General features: G+C 33.4%; 2 protein-coding genes and 1 long non-coding RNA gene across 3 annotated transcripts; all 3 read left to right on the top strand.

The window, feature by feature from the left end:
* Positions 1–804: 804 nt before the first annotated feature.
* LOC140873307 (UPF0057 membrane protein At4g30660-like) lies at positions 805–1,400 on the top strand. The gene is made up of 2 exons (XM_073276400.1): positions 805–979; positions 1,052–1,400. The coding sequence occupies exons 1-2, from the start codon at positions 890–892 to the stop codon at positions 1,181–1,183; spliced, it is 222 nt and encodes a 73-aa protein (XP_073132501.1). The 5' UTR covers positions 805–889; the 3' UTR covers positions 1,184–1,400.
* An 879-nt stretch (positions 1,401–2,279) lies between these two features.
* Positions 2,280–3,248, top strand: LOC140873124 (uncharacterized). Its single transcript, XM_073276103.1, has one exon. It carries the CDS (start codon positions 2,280–2,282, stop codon positions 3,246–3,248), a length of 969 nt encoding a protein of 322 aa, XP_073132204.1.
* Positions 3,249–4,701: 1,453 nt separating this feature from the next.
* LOC140873336 (uncharacterized) lies at positions 4,702–7,350 on the top strand. The gene is made up of 3 exons (XR_012148000.1): positions 4,702–4,976; positions 6,001–6,099; positions 7,006–7,350. It is a non-coding gene; the product is annotated as an uncharacterized lncRNA (long non-coding RNA).
* The last annotated feature ends 10,798 nt before the right edge of the window (positions 7,351–18,148 follow it).

Genomic DNA, 18,148 nt, shown 5'->3' with positions numbered 1-18,148 from the left:
CACCAATTGAAGAAAACAGTTTATAATCTTCTTGAGAATAATATTTGAAAAGTATTATTTTTTATTATAATATGAATCAAGTCGACATTTCTTACAAATATAGATTCACGAGACTTAAAAATATTATTTTTCATTATAATATAGATCAAGTCGATATGTCTCGCTAATATAGATTCGTGAGACAATCTCACATGAATCTATATTTGTGAAACATATCGACTTGATATATATTTTATTAAAAATAATACTTTTAGGCTGCGTTTACTTATGTTGATAGGATTGTGAAGATATAATTTATAAGATGATTAGTAAACTAATTAGATATGATATAGAGTGTTGTGGATAAATAACAACTTGTTTACTGTGATTGATTACAATTGTGATTAGAATTGTGATTAAACAAAAATTCACAATTTTGCCCTTTAAATATGATAGAAAAGATTATAAAGAAGGGTATATTTGGAGTTTTTTAATTTTCTTCCCATTTATACAAGCCATAGATTATTTATCCTTAATGAAATTGAGGATTAAAATCATGCTCAAATCTAATTATTAACGGGCCTTGAGTTTATGAATTTTTGTTAATTTTTAAGTAAACATGTAATGAATTATTATTAATAGTCTTATCACATGATAAACACTCCAAGTAAACGCAGCCTTAAAATAAATAATAATAATTTCCATGAGTCAAATTATCTCAAAAAATTCAGGAAAATTGGGGAATTAAGTTTGATTAACATTTTTTTTTTTGAAAAAATGACCTATTTGAAGAAGATAATCCCATTTTTTGCCTTAAAACTACAATTATTGACAATTTTGGAATAATAAAAAAGTAGATGATATACGGTCTGGTGGCAGATTCCCCGTGAGAAAATTTGGGGCAGAAAATATGCCGACAAGATGCGAAATACTCTGTGAAATAATCCTGGCGATCTTGCTTCCGCCGCTCGGCGTTTGCCTCCGCCATGGCTGCTGCACCGTAAGTATAATTTTCCCACCAGTATCGATAATCTGTGAAATTTTGCCACTCTAACAGTGGTGTGTTTCCCAGGCGGAGTTCTTGATTTGCTTGATTTTGACTATTTTGGGGTACGTTCCTGGGATCATTTACGCTCTCTACGCCATCCTCTTCATTGAAACCGATAGGCCCCGTGGCGATTATTACTACTACCAGTCTGCTTAATTAGTACGCTTCTTTTCTTGTAAGCTGCCATTACTATTTTACTGGCGGATGTATTGATCGTTCGTGTGTACTTGTTTTCACTTTGCGATTCGATTTTGCAGTCGAAAGATTGGTTTTGGTTTGTTATTTTTTTGCGAATTTTTTGGGGTTGACTTCTGATAAGGAATTGGGATTTTACTACGGATTCAGGATCTATATAATCCAGAATTCTACTCTACATTTCATCAATCTCTTTGGTTAATTATGATTCGAATGAATTCCGATACGGGTTGCTGCCCGAAACGATCTGCTTCTTTGTTTTTAGATTTGTGTTGTTCTGTCGCCTCTTTCCGATGAAAATCCACCATTGCTCTGATCCATGAATTTTGGAAAATGTTTGTTTGCACAGATTTGATAAATGCATTCTTGAATATCATATATTGAATTCTATCTTGATTATTCAAGATAATAATGAAATATCCCAATTCCCAAGTACTATATTATAATTTATAATCTGTTTGTGATTTTTCTCAAAAAGGTATTTCTTCCTTATTTCAATCAAAAATACCCCAAACGGGGCTTTACCTATCCAACGAGTTGGGCCCGCAGTTAAACGAAACAATCTAAGCATCAATTAACTTTATTACATAACCATGTCTTTCATAAACATCACAGTTAGTTTTCTAAAATATTTATAGAGAATAAAAAATTGTTGACATCGTATATGTACTCCCACTTTTAACTCTGTTTCACCAGATTAATGCTAAAGACTACACACAAAGACTACTATGAAATCGTATGCTGATTTAATTTTAGGATAAGATATTATTACATGAAATTGTCTCCAACTTGTCCAAGGCTACAAATCCACAAAAGGACAAATTGACTAAATAATTTTGAGGCTGAAATATCACTCCAACGACGGTCTCCTCATTATATATTTATTTAGTCATTAAAAGAAACTTCCTACGAAATGATCAATAGCAACTTGCGAGTGGAGGGGCCTTTGCACTTTCTTTAATCTACAAGTCCTCGCACCACGATTCTTCAACTATATAAATAACACCAAATCATACATGAAAGTTTATCTCCATTTCTGAACTCGTAGCCACTTGCCATGGATGTTAATGGAGTTTTCAGCTTCTTGGGTGTTCTCAAAGAAGCTTTCAAACTCATTCCCAAAAATGGGAAACTCATAGCATTAGTAGCCCTACTCTCTGTTCTTCTCTCGATGATCACCTATGTCGCATTGGACTTCTCCATTCTTGGCTTGTCTCAGGCCATGTTATCCACCGCAAAATCTTACGTGCCCCGTCCCAGCTCTTTCAACGCCTCCGATCCGAGCTCGTCCACCCCCTCCCGATTAAACGACGAGTTTGATTTCATGAGAGAAATCCTAGCGCTTACTTTCGCAGTTGAAATCGCCTTCATGTTCATTTTACTACTCATCTTCTTCTTCACCACCATATCAACAATTCTGATAGCCGCCGTGTCGTACACCGGGAACACTTTATCGACGAAAGACTTATTTTCCAGAGTTGCCAGAACATGGACAAAGCCGTTTCTTACAAGCGTTTACGTTTCGATTCATTCATTGGGCTTTCTACCGATTCTTGTGATATTTGCTGCTCCTGTGTTCATATATCCCAACATCGTCACCATTTTGATCACTAGCATTCTCGCGATCGCCGCTTTTCTTTTCTACCTTTACCTGGTGGTTATTTGGGTGTTAGCCATAGTTGTTTCGGTCACCGAAGAAGGTTGTTACGGGATGGTGGCGATGGGAAAAGCTTCCGAGCTTGTCAAGGGGCAAAGGTTAAAGGGCTACATGCTGACTCTTTTCTTCATTCTGCTCAATCTGATCATTGCTGTGGTTTATCTAAAGATTTCTGGTAACAAAATACCCTCAGATTCAATAGTTTGTGGGTTGCTTTTTGAAATATTAGCTCCCTTGGTGAGTATTTATCAGACGGTGGCATATACTGTGTTGTATTTTCATTGCAAGAGGCAACACGGGGAAGAGGCGGAGATAGATATTGGAGTTGCCAATTATACTTTGCTGCCCACAACTTATCCTGTTAATTGATTTTCTTTGGCACGGATTTTACATTCCAAGTGAGTTTTTTTTTTTTTTTTTTTTTTTTCCCCTGTGAATGGGTTTTTTGTGTATGCAAAAAATTTGTATCTTGTGACAGAAGACAATAAATAAAATTGATGTTGGTTTAATGTTGTTTGAATAGGTGATCAGCTCTTTTACAGAGCTATGTCTTATATCTATGGTGGATTTTGTAACATATGAAGGAATGATAATTTGTGGAGTCAAAGTATAGTTCCATGGGAGCGGTCATGTATAAAACAAATAAGATCCCAATCCCCATATTTTATATTATTAATTAATATTTTTAAAAAAAATAATAATAAGATCATTTAATGTCCATTCCACTAGCATCCTCATTCACACATATCAATTTTTAGATTTAGACTAAAATATCCAACGGCGACATGGGTGGTAGGTTGCCACATCTCATCCCATCCCGTTCTGGTTTTTTTTTTTTTAGAAAACAAATAAATTAGTCTGCTTTTGAACTTTTTTTTAGTTAAAAAAAACATTTATGGGTAAATCATAATGTATTTTTAAATCAATAAATTTATGGGTAAGTTTCTAGAATAATTTTATATAATTAATTGAAATAATTATTGAATTATGATATCGTCAAAAATATTTATTGAATTAGGATAACTTTTGTTGTTTTAAAAATAATTACTCTATGATAAATTTTGTTGTTTTAAAAATAATTATTCTATGTCATCCATCAATTTATGCTCTTAATCCAATAATTTACATTTTTCTCATTATTTTTATTTTAGGTTTTTTTCATCGAAAATTACTTGCACATCATTTATTTATGTATCTGATATCACATCACTAAAAAAACTAAAATTGAAAATAAGTAGAATTAAACCGGGAATTGAGTTACCAACAAGATTAGAAAACCGAGAAAAAAATATAATGTTTTTAATATATAATTAATGAGTTGGTTTTATGTGGCGTTCTCACTATTTTTATTTATAATGAATTGGTTTTACGATGCGATCTTGCTGATTTTTATTTATAAAAAAGGTCAAACTATTTATATTTATATTAAAATGTTATAAAAATGATATATTATCATGAGTGCTCTAATCAAAATACCATTTCACAAAATTTAAGGTTTTTGGATTGCATTTTGTTGTTATAAATTTCAAATTATCAAATCTAGAGTCAATAAAAGGGAAATTTGATGCAATAACCGATTATCTCAAATGGTAAACTATTCTTAACTATAATTTTGCTTTGTCACATCAATAATATATGTTAAATAATAATTATACATATGTGTAAAAATATAAATAATCGGATATATGATTTAAATATTATCTATAATGTATAATCTCATTAAAATTTATTATCAAATGTAAGGATCAAATTATCCACATATTTATAACGAAATATTATAAAAAAATAATACATTATCACAAAGGATCGAATCAAAATATCATCTCACAAAATTTAGCCACAAGAGAATAAGAGAACGTCATGAGTTTATGTGATAATTATTTTAACGAAAGTAACCCCTAGTATAAGTTGAGGTGCAGCTGGCGTGACTCAAACGCTCAATCGCAAAAACCCCAACTCAAAGAATGAGGCAAGCAGAGATGGGATTTCTTTCAACAATCTCTCGTCGCCGATGATTTCCGCAAAATCAAGTAGACTGTTGACATATCCAGTACTACACTCTGGATTCACCTCCAGTGTGTGTGTGTGTATATATCTGTACCAGATCTTTTCTTTTCTTTTCTTTTCTTTTGTTTTTGTTTTGTTTTTTACCTGTGGTTCCTAGTGAAGGCTGTGACGATGAATTTGTTACGAGTTGGGTCGGGGATGGAGAAATCGGACCGTAACTTGGCTGGGCAAACCAGGATGGCGTATGTGGAGTGGATGATTTGAGAGAAAAATAAACTCGTTGGATCCTCGGGCGGTTTTTGGTTGGGTTTGCTTTGGTTTTTCTCTCGATCTGATACTTACTCAGCATACGCAACTTGGTTTTGCAGCCATGGCGGTGCCTGTGTCTCTGTTCCTGCTGTATTTCCAGATCTGATCTGAGCCTCGCTTTCTTCGTTTCTTAGATGCTCTAACAGTCGCCGATTTCTCTCAAATGGAATCGTATTTATTTTATTTTTAAATTTTTTTTTATGTAATACAAGAAAAAATATATATATGTGTGGGCAACTAGTTTAGTAACATTTTTCTGCGTATAAGAGAGAGTAAACACACTTTTGATCGAATGCGTTCTTAAGTTTGGATTTGGGATTTCAAGCAAATTTCAATTTTTTACATTGTTTAAAGTTTTTAAATTTGAGTAATAAAATTATTAATGAAAATTATAGGATTTTGATTAGGTTATTTGTAACATAAGTGGAATTGACATGTATATAATGAAAATAAATATTTTTGATATAAAAAATAATATTTAATCGTAAAGATTATATAAAAAAATAAGGGGAAATGATCAATAAATTTCCATAAACAAACTTATATTTGCCCTCTGTTAGCAAATATTTGTTCTCATTTTCTGACAAAGTTCTGTCATTTGTTTCAACTCCTTATTTGAGCACAAAATACGAAAATATCCTCACTTTTTTTTGAAACCCAATAACACCCCTAACTCTTTAAAAATAAAATAAAAATTACTTATAAGGCAGGCAACTTACAGTTTCTTTCCATCATTCTTGTTAAAATTCTCCACAAACTTATCCATCAATCGTAAACGACTAATCCACCGATCGCAATATTGCAGATCTGCTTCGAATCGGATTGAAGAAAGTTGCTAATCGTTGTGAATTGTTTCTGGACCATAAAAATCTTTTTGAAGAACCATTATTTCAAAGATTTTAAGGTATTATTTTAGGTTTTTAAAAATTTGCAGCCAAGAAATAGCATTACAGTGTTTCATGTAGTGTAATTATTTTTATATATCCTTTTTAATTGAACGATTCTTTGAGATTTTTTATGGTTTTAATGATTGTTTTAAATTTTTGTGTAATCGTGTGAATTGTACAGAGTTTTTTTATCAATCTCTGGTTTTTCCGTATGTGGGTGAGAATGAATATTATTTATTGGAATTTTGAGATAGAGTAGTTGAAATTCCTTGTTGTTCTCGATTATAACGATTTAATTTCGAATCGTAATGGTTTTAGTGTTGCATTATGACTTAGATGTTGATAATTTTTTATCATTAAAATAAAAATAGGCTACTTGAATTTGTTATTGTGTGCTGTTTTTTTTGTATTTCATGTGTTATACGAATGAATACATGATTTTTAATTTAGATCTTATTATATTGAATGTAGTTTTTTTAATAGATTGATAATGAAATTTAGAAGTGACTATTGTAATATCTCTTTTTTTGGTTGTTACAAGTAAAAATACAGATTTGTGTGATTTCAATCTTCATTGGATGTAGTTTGATGAATATTTTTGGAGCCTGAGAACAATATGGTGAAATTTCATTAGAAACCATGATTATTCGATATGTATCTCCACTACATTTTGAGAAGTATTATACTTTCATATCAATGCACTCTATTCGACGAGTTCATTTTTTATCGGATAGACATCCTGAGATTATCAAGGCAGCTGAACAACTATTTATGGTGAGTCATCATGCTTATTATTTGTAACATTTAGTAGATAATTTTGTGAAGCTAATAATACTAAATTATTTATTATTCTCTAATTTTAAAATTTTCATACACGATTTTATCTTTTTAAGCTCACTGTAAATTATTTTGTTTTTATTTAGGTGTTGAGAAGTTATCGTCGACATAACAAAAAATATTGAACTTTCATAATCAAGAAAGCAACGTATGCTCCATCTTTACACTTACATAAGAGAAAGCTAGTGGTTATGGAAGTTGGCTCGAGCACGGACCTTCAAGGAGATATGCTTGTTCTAGTGCAAGCATTGTTGGTTTACACTTGATTTAATGATTCTATGGAACACACTATTGTTTTATATTAATTTGAGTTATGGTTGTAGTGTACTCTTATGTATTGGGTTCTCTTGTGTTGTCGTATCGTGTGAAGTTGGTTCGTAAATCATAGTTTATTTAGAAGTTGTTTGGTCTGAACTTATTTTTGTGTTTAAAGATGATGATAGATACTTGAATGATGAGCACTTTCAGTGATTAATTTATGAAATATGTTATTTGTTTAATTTAGTTTTTATTTAAATTTTAATGTTTGATTTATGATTTGAGGCGCAATCAATGTTTGATTTAAGATTAAGAAACATTTTATATGTCGTGAGCAGGGCATGTCATAATGATGTTACTTTTTGTTTTATTGCGATAGTAAAATATAATTTTATGATCATAAATCAGATAGTCGTTTTGTATTTTATGTACGTACCATGAGTACTACATATTAACACTTGTGCAACTGATCTCTGTCTTTATATCCTAAAACTTTACATGTTACAACATAAAAACAAATCGACATATTCAATATAATCGATTAAATTCAGGAATTTGAATCATACATTACCAAAAAAGTGAGTTTCATACTGCCTCAAATAAACGAGTCATAAAATTGTGTCATATTGCCTAAAATTGAATATTTCATTCTCAATTTTCTATTTGTTTATTCCAAAAAAATATGAGATTATTCCAAATATATTTGAAGTTATCCCAAATCAGGGACAATGCATGCGTTTCATATATTTGACAAAGTTTGTGCATTTGCAAAGAATGATATCTCACATTCCAGACCGTCTTTCTGATTATCCCGCAAATATCCGAGATTGCTCCAAATATATTTGAAATTATCCCGAATCAAGACAATTGAAACTAATTTAATATCACTTGGGAACGTCGATCATAGTGGCCCAAAATTTTATCTTGAGAAGTAGAACGTTATGTGCTCAATTGAGAAATATTTGTACTCTTCTAGCTCATAACTTTCTGTCAGCGTATACCCTAACCAAACTGAAATCAAGAAGCGAGTAGATGTGATGAAGTGTACCGATAGAGCTTAATAATGAGGGGTAGGTGGTAGTCAAAGTCTTTGATTGGTCAATGTCTACTAGGAGAGTGTGATCCTCATAACCCACAATGTTTGTCCTACAATCGAAAAATATTGTTCTTGATTCAATAATATTTATCTCATCTCTGCGTGCTAGTTGTGCTCGATCTCGCACTCACATGTTCTGAAAGATGAGTGGAATAAGAATAAATAATAGTCCTCAAAGATTAGAAAACATCATATTAAACAAGTTATAAGAGTTTGGATTTTGGAAAATATACCCCTATCGTATAAATTGGGTGACAATGGACATCCACAAATGGTGATCTCATTGGCTCATGATCAATGTCTTCCTCCTACACCATAGATAAAAGTGGGGCAAGACACATTATTAGACAAACACTTGGGTGATGGTTCTACCAATATCTAGGGATTGAAAATTCCTCTCCTCTTGTGTCATGCAATGTATTATAGGATATTGGTGCATGTTAACATGGACATGTTTTCTTGTTCCGCAAATCAAAAATATTATTCTGCATAAATCTAAGATTGTTCCTAATACATGACATTTTGATCCAAAACCACTTTAACTAGGAGATTATGATCCTCATGACCCACAATTTTTGTCCTACAATCGGAACACATTGTTCTCGATTCAATAATATTTATCTCATCCCTGCGTACTAAATGTGCTCGATCTTGCACTCACATGTTCTGAAAGATGAGTGAAATTAGAGTAAATGATAGTTCTCAAAGATGAGAAACCATCATATTAAACAAGCTAAGAGTTTGGATTTTGGAAGACATACCCCTATTGTATACATTGGGTGGCAATGGGCATCCACAAATGGTGCTTTCATTTGGTCATGATCAATGTCTTCCTCCTACATCTTAGACAAGAGTGGAGCAAGACACATTACAAGACAAACACTTGGGTGATGGTTCTTCCAATATCTAGGGATTGAAAACTCCTCTCCTCTTGTGTCATGCAATGTATTATAGGATATTGGTGCATGTTAACATGGACAAGTCTTTTTGTTCCGCAATTCAAAAATATTATTCTGCATAAGTCTAAGATTGTTTCTAATACATGACATTTTGATCCAAAGCCACTTTAAATAGGAGAGTATGATCCTCATGACACACAATGTTTGTCCTACAATCGGAATACATTGTTCTCGATTCAACAATATTTATCTCATCCTTGCGTACTAAATGTGCTCGATCTTGCACTCACATGTTCTGAAAGATGAGTGGAATTAGAGTAAATGATAGTCCTCAAAGATGAGAAAACATCATATTAAACAAGTTAATAGTTTGGATTTTGGAAAATATACCTCTATTGTATACATTGGGTGGCAATGGACATCCACAAATGGTGTTCTCATTGGGTCATGATCAATGTCTTCATCATACAACTTAGACAAGAGTGAGACAAGACACATTACTAGACAAACACTTGAGTGATGGTTCTACCAATCTCTAGGGACTGAAAACTCCTCTCCACTTGTGTCATGCATTGTATTATAGGATATTGGTGCATGTTAACATGGACATGTCTTCTTGTTCCGCAAATCAAAAATATTATTCTGCATAAGTCTGAGATTGCTCATAATACATGACATTTTGATCCAAAGCCACTTTAACTAGGAGAGTATGATCCTCATAACCCACAATGTTTGTCCTACAATCGAAAAACATTGTTCTTGATTCAATAATATTTATCACATCTCTGCGTGCTAGTTGTGCTCGATCTCGCACTCACATGTTCTGAAAAATGAGTGGAATTAGAATAAATGATAGTCCTCAAAGATGAGAAAACATCATATTAAACAAGTTATAAGATTTTGGATTTTGGAAAATATACCTCTATTGTATACATTGGGTGGCAATGGACATCCACAAATGGTGTTCTCATTGGGTCATGATCAATGTCTTCATCATACAACTAAGACAAGAGTGGGGCAAGACACAATACTAGACAAACACTTGAGTGATGGTTCTACCAATCTGTAGGAACTGAAAACTCATCTCCACTTGTGTCATGCAGTGTATTATAGGATATTGGTGCATGTTAACATGAACATTTCTTCTTGTTCCGCAAATCAAAAATAATATTATGCATAAGTCTGAGTTTGTTCCTAGTTAATACATGACATTTTGATCCAAAGCCACTTTCACTAGGAGAGTGTGATCCTCATGACCCACAATGTTTGTCCCACAATATTGAGCAATGAATAATATTGTTACACATGATCTCATTGAATAATGAAAAAGATGTATTCTCTTATATATTTTCCAAAATAGTACACGTAACATAAGACGATCAACACTCAAGTAATTGGATGATGATTCCGAGATTGTTGCAAATTAATTTTGATTTATTCGAAATTCAGAAGAATTCGAACCTAATTTATTTTAGTTGGTTGACATGTTCTTCTTAGTAAGATTACTCGAATATATATTTATATATTCCATCATAAAATTTATATATATATATATATATATATATATTCGATCATAAAATTTTTTACTTGGTTGACATATTCAATCTTAGTAAAACAATTTATTAACCTAGAAAGACGAATAACTATGCTAAATTATACATATTATGTACTATTATCTTTAATTTTTGTATCAGAAATAAAGAACACACATAAAAATTGATTTCACTTAAGCTTAAATAACAGATTGAATCACATTGAGTTTACAACATATCTTTCAACTAATTAATTATTGTCATACTTACATCAACCCAAAAAACATAACCATATAATAAAAATAAATCAAAATTATTTTTCAGCGATCTATGTTCAACAAATAATATAGTCATTTCTTCAGATAACATACTCGCAGCAACACAATTTCGATTAGTGTCCATCTTCACCCTCTTTTTATTGTCCTCATTTCTTCTGTGTAACGGGCTACTCCAATGAATTCACAAAATGCATTAACAAACAGATTAAAAAAAAATTAAAGAACCAAAATAAAGTTTAAGAAAAATTGGATTTACCATAATCACTTAATCATTTCAAATGAATAATTATTCCAATGAAGCAGCCAACAATATAAACATAAATCATATAACAAATTCAAGAACAAAAACATAAAAATAGAGATAAACACATGAAAATAAATAACTAAAAAATAATTTATGAACCTTAAAATACAATTGAAGGATTTAGAGTAAAAAAAATCCACTGTGACAACCAAATAAATAAATGAGTATGTTTTTATCAAATTAAATAATAAAACACCCGCAATTGTCGATAACGAAATCAAAGTCAAGCATTTAAAACAAAATTTACGAACTTCTGCATAATCATTCTACAATTTCGAACAATTAATCAAAAGAAACAAATAAATAATTTAAACAAAAAAATGATCACAATCAACACTAGAACACTACAAATTTGGGACAAAGGGACACAATCAAGAATTTAAAAAAAACACCAAAAATCAACACCAAAACGCAGAAACCTTCAAATATTTGCTGAAAAATGATATTTAATCGATTTTCAAGATGAAAACATATTTTGAAAAAAAAATCCTTGAAACTTTTTATGGGTTTCATATCCGTCTTCACCTACGACCATTTATATATTCCATTCTCAACCCAATCAATAAAAAGCATAACATTCAATACAATAAAACTAAAAAATGAAGATCGAGGCTTTATTTATAACACATTCCACAACAACAAAAATAATAAGAAGATAAAAATTTTAGGCAGCTGATTTGAATATTAAAAGGTGTAACGTCCCACTGTATCAAGACGGGTCTTTTCAACGTGCTTATGTCCTCACTCACACGCACCCTGGAAAACTTTCCAGGGGGTCACCCATCCTATAATTGCCCCAAGTCAAGCACGCTTAACTTTGGAGTTTTTATGTGATGAGCTTCCGAAAATAAGATGCATCTTCTTGATATGAATAGTACATATGAAATCTTTTAAGCCCTCCTCAACCATGTAGACTCATACCCACACAGTCTCAGAATCCCTCTCATTCCGGCACGGGATCGGTTCATTCATGTCTCCCTCCGCCTAGAAGCCTACCAGGAGCCGCTCATTGTCCGTGCAACCTCTTGGCACCGGCGATCACTCCCTGCCTCTTTAGCCCCGGGCGTCACATGCCCACCAGCTTCCGCTTGGTTCGTCCCCGAACCATACCGTACTAAGAGAGGTCGGCTTTGATACCATTTGTAACGTCCCACTGTATCAAGACGGGTCTTTTCAGTGTGCTTATGTCCTCACTCACACACACCCTGAAAAACTTCCCAGGGGGTCACCCATCCTATAATTGCCCCAAGTCAAGCATGCTTAACTTTGGAGTTCTTATGTGATGATCTTCCGAAAAGAAGATGCACCTTCTTGATATGAATAGTACATATGAAATCTTTTAAGCCCTCCTCAATCATGTAGTCCCATACCTACACAGTCTCAGAATCCCTCTCATTCCGGCACGGGATCGGTTCATTCATGTCTCCCTCCGCCTAGAAGCCTACCAGGAGCCGCTCATTGTCCGTGCAACCTCTTGGCACCGGCGATCACTCCCTGCCTCTTCAGCCCCGGGCGTCACACAAGGAATATCCACATAATATTTATAATCGAGTACTAAACGATGAAAATTGACAATGAAATCATTATAATCGAGAATAATTACAAATTTTAGATAATCAATACACAATTGGTTGAGATGAACCACAACCCCACTTATATATGTAAAATCTAAAAGTTGTCCATCAAATTTGTATAATTCACGATATGTACGGAACTTCAACATAACCACAACACAACATACAAAACAGTCAAAGAATCACTCAATTGGAAAAGAAAAAAAAAACCCAATCATCCAGATGGAATTGCATCTAAAAATTTCTTAATTTTTCAGAAAAAAAATATACCTTAAACTTGTTGTTTCGATGTTGGTTCTACGAAAAGATTTTCAAAATCTAACGATTCTTAGTTTTAAACTCTTTTTGCCTCAGTTTGTTGCACAAAACATCGACACAAATATATTGATCTTCGTTGATTTAGCCGTCAATGAAGGATTCAAGTAAAAGACAAATTGGAAAAACGTTAGATTGGAAAGGGAGAAGAAGAGCTATTAAATAAATATTTATTGGTCAATGGTATTAGTGAGTTTTCATATTATTTCAGGGTAATTTCATATTTTCACTTCAATTGGGTAGTCCAAACAAATTCGGCACATTGTTCTTAGACTCACAAAAATATCCATCAAGCTACATCCAATGAAGATTGAAATCACAAAAATCTGTTTTTTTACTTATAATAACAAAAAAAAAATAATCACAAGAATCACTTCTAGATTTCACTATCAAACTATTAAAAAAACTATATTCAATACAATAAGATCTAAATTGAAAATCATACATTCATTCGTATAACACATGACATGCAAAAAAACAGTGCACAATAACAAATTCAAGTAGCCCATTTTTATTTTAATTATAAAAAATTATCAATATCTAGGTCATAATGCAACACTAAAACCATTATGATTCGGAATTAAATCGTTATATTCGAGAACAACAATGAATTTCAGTTACTCTATCTCAAAATTCCAATAAATGAGATTCATTCCCATCTATATACGGAAAAACCATAGATTGATAAAAAATTATCTACAATTCAGACGATGACACAAAAATTTAATAGAATTACTAAAACCATAACAAATCTCAAAGAATCGTTCAATTGAAAATGATATATAAAAACAATTACACTACATCAAACACTGTAATGCAATTTATTGGATGCAAATTTTTAAAAACCTGAAATAGTACCTTAAAATCTTTGAATAATGGTTCTTCAAAAAGATTTTCACGTTCCAGAAGTAATTCACAATGATTAGCAACTTTCTTCAATCCGATTCGAAGCAGATCTGCAATATTGCGATCGGTGGATTAGTCATTTACGATTCATGGATAAATTTGGGAAGAATTTCAACAAGAATGAGGGAAAGAAACTACACGTTGCCTTATAAGTAATTTTTATTTTATTTTTAAAGAGTGGGGGGTATTATTGGGTTTCAAAAAAAAGTGGGGCATTTTCGTATTTTATGCTCAAATAGGGAGTTGAAACAAATGCCAGAACTTTGTCAGGAAATGAGAACAAATATTTGCTGACATGGGGACTGAGGGCAAAGATAAGTTTGGTGATAGTGATTTATTTATCATTTTCCGAAAAATAATACTAAGTCATAAGAAATTTGTTGCATAAAATTAAAGTGCTATTAGTATGTTTTTCAATTAATGTTTTTCTCCCCATCTAAACTTTTTCTGAGTTTTACTTCCTCAAATGAAATGCCCAAGCATAGAAATATACAATAATACAATAACACATAAATAATGTTGTATTATTTTTAATAATAATCATGGTTGCATTTTAATATTGATAGAAGTTGGTTAGACAAGAGATCTACTAGTTTTACGTGAATATGTTATAACATAGATGTGTTAAATGCTGAATCTGAGCAAATTAGTTGATTAAAATCGTGTTTGGTCAAAAGATTTGGAGCTAGAAAGGATTTGAGTGGAAATTTGAAATGACTTGGATGGATTTTTTTTTACCATAATGATTTAAAATTTATTATCAAATGAATTGTTCAAAGAAACCAGCGTATTTGTTGTTATAAATTTCAAATTATCAATCTAGAGTCAATAAAAGGGAAATTTGATGCAATAACCCATTATATCAAATGGTAAAATTGAGCATACTTTAATGGTATTGTTAACTATACTCGTGTTTTGTTACATTAACAATATATTTTAATTTTTAGGAAATACTTATCAATTTTTTCTTAACGAAATTTAAAAGTTTTCCCAAACATTATCTTAGTTTAGTTGAAGAAGTAGTTGAGCACTTGATCAGAGATCATGAAATCAATTCCTCTATCAATATCTTCTTAGATTAGTTTGTCGCATAAAATTTGTCTAATAAAATTTATTTAGCTAGCGTAGTTTGCATATTATTTTGTTAAGATGTGAATTTATCAAGTGCATATCAAAAACTAGCAGCAATAGATAACATTTTAACTTTATTTGGATCCTTTTTATTTTATCCTACGTAAGAAATATTAATGTATATAACTATATATCATCATCATCATGGAATCCAAATTCAAAACAAAATATATAAAATATGCCCCTTCTTTTGTTTTGAATAAGTATGCAGAGGGAGTAGAAGTTGCATTGTATTTGGAATAACACTGCGCATAGCATTCTATCCCAAAAGCAACGTGTGAGCTGTGACGTGTCATTTGACTGGATAAGCTTCACAAACACAAAACATATCCCCAAATGATGAATTTATTTATTTATTACTTAAAAAATGTAGCTATAATATATATCCATAATCTAATGTTGGGCGTAGGTAAAAATTGCTTGTGTTTGGGTGAAAAAATAAAAAAGAAAATTACTTGTGTTGAGTCAACTGAGTACGTAATCGATGGAGAAGAAAAGATGGCGGGAGAAAGAAGAAACTCCTCCGATCATCATAGCAATGAAAGGTCATCCCGGAACGGGAAAGAGCACACTCGCCCACGCCATCGCTACCACTCTCCGATTCCCACTCATCGACAAAGACCATTTCCGCGACGCCACACGGAGTATTCAGCAAACCCTCATGTTATCCTCACCCTCCACGGCCAATTCCCTCCTCAACGACCTGTCATATGAAGCCATGTGGCGCGTGATCACCACGCAGCTCCGTCTGGGTCTCAGCGTCGTCGTCGATTCTCCGCTATCCCGGCGCACCCACCTCGAGCGGCTGTTGGATCTGGCGGGCCAGAACGGAGCTCGGCTGATCGTGGTGGAGTGCAGGGCAGGGGATGAGGAGGAGTGGCGGAGACGGCTGGAGGCGAGAGGGAGAGTCGCCGGAGCGGAAAAGTGGCATAAGCCGGCGACGTGGGGGGAGATGGAGAGATTACTGGAGGGGTACGGTGGTTGCTGGGATTATGATGTGGGTGTGGTGGGTAAGCTGGTTCTGGATACTACGGCTTCGGTGGAGGTTTCGGAGCTGGTTTCTATGGTCATTCGATTTCTCAATTCTAAGTTGGATTCTTGTTGCCTAATAAAAAGTGATTGAGAAATAATAAAATTTGTAAATTATCATACATAAAAAACTATCGGTCTACATGGTGATCGAGCTTCACTCTCGATCCTGTTATTTTGTATGATTTTGCTGTAAAAATTGTAATAGTGTCTAAACAAATCAAATTGAGTATCGGTGAATTTTAAGCATTGAATTTGGCTCAAATTAAACATATTAAAGTTTGATGCGTAACTCAAAATTTTTAAATTTTTTGGTTTGAATTTTGTAACACCCGGTATTTTTAATTACATAAATCCGCCTGCATAATTAAGATATTTAATTATTTAAATTTATGATTTATGGGTTAAATAATTATGTGAATTATTTGTGCATGATTTAATTTATTTTTAAGCATTTAACCCATAATTAGTAATTTTATGATTTTTAGTATTTTAATTATTTGATCGCGTAGACGGGACCGTGGACGGACGAGATGACAACTTTCCACCCAAATTATTTTATGAGCCTTTTTAGAGCCTTAAAAATATTATTTTGAGTTTTATTATCTCAAAATTTTAAGTATTTAATTTTATATAATTTTAGGAGTCCATTTTTTTATTCAAAATTAGCCAAAATATTGACTTTTAGTATTTTTAAAAATTCCCTACTCTATTATTTCGGGATTTAACTTTCCCATCAGATTTCTTTTATTATTAGGGATTTTGAATAAATGTTTTATGGTATAATATAATTCTAATTAAGTTATTATCCTAATTAAATTCTAATTAACCTAAAAAGCTAAACCTAATCTCCCAAACCTCACGCCACCTTCACCATCAGCCGACTCAATCCCCTCCATTCTCCATCTTCTTCTTCTTCAACTAGCCGCCACCCCAGGAAGCCATAGCCAAGAGGTTCGAAGCTCCCAAGGCCCGTAATTTCGTCCCGTCGTCCCGGAACCGTCCCACGTTCGTGTTTTCTCGTCATCTACGGTGAAAGGCATGATTTTCTTCCACTCTTTTGTACCGATCAGATATTATAGTGTGTATATGAGTTGTGCATCATATATTTTAGAGATTTTTTTCAGAAAAATTTCCTTTGGCTATGTAGAGATCGAATTGGCCGTGTGGTTTCTTGTTGGTGTGCATGTTTTTCCTGCTCATGGTTGGGTCTACTGGTGGCCGAGGGTCTGGAAGGGGGTGAGGGTGTGGCCTGGCTCGAATGGCTCGAGTGGCTCGAGCCAAACAAGCCAGGAAACCAGCTGGAGTCGATCGGCCTCCAAGAGGCGCAGGTCTAGGGTTTGAAAGGAAGGGCCTTCGGGCTCCTGGTTTGGGCTGCATGGGGGCCGAGGTTCGGACAGGTTAGGTCCGCCCGGACGTGGGCTACGTCCGGGCGGCGGCGCTCCGGCCAGGAGCGGCCGGAACCGGCCGGCAGCAGCCATGGAATGGCTGCTGCTCACGGCCACAGCCGAAGGGAAGAAAGGGGTTCGGGTCTAGGGTTCTGCAGGGAACCGGGTCGGGTTATGGGGCTTGGGTCGGGTCGGTTAGGTAGTGGGTCGGGTTAGTGAGTTCGGGTCCGAGTTTGGCGGGCCGGGCTCGAGTATTTTATTTTTAAAGTATTTTACAAATTTATGTGTTTTTGAGTCAAATAAATTGAAATAAAATTATTTGGAATCCCAAATAATTTTATTTGGTTCTTTTAAAATTTTAATTAAGTTAGTCCATTAATTTTGTGGGCTTTTGAGCCCATAAAAGTTATTGGGCCAGTCTTTGGGTTTTTGGGCCCATTGGGCCAGTTTAAGTGTTATTGGGCTTAGTGTAATTTTAATGGGCTTATTTAATTTAATTGGGCTTAGACTAATTATTTG

The sequence above is a fragment of the Henckelia pumila genome, unplaced genomic scaffold (genome assembly GCF_033568475.1).
Source record: "Henckelia pumila isolate YLH828 unplaced genomic scaffold, ASM3356847v2 CTG_525:::fragment_3, whole genome shotgun sequence".
In the NCBI taxonomy this organism is placed as follows: Eukaryota; Viridiplantae; Streptophyta; class Magnoliopsida; order Lamiales; family Gesneriaceae; genus Henckelia; species Henckelia pumila.
The sequence above is the reverse complement of the archived record's forward strand: the minus strand, read 5'-3'. Positions and strand labels throughout refer to the sequence as shown.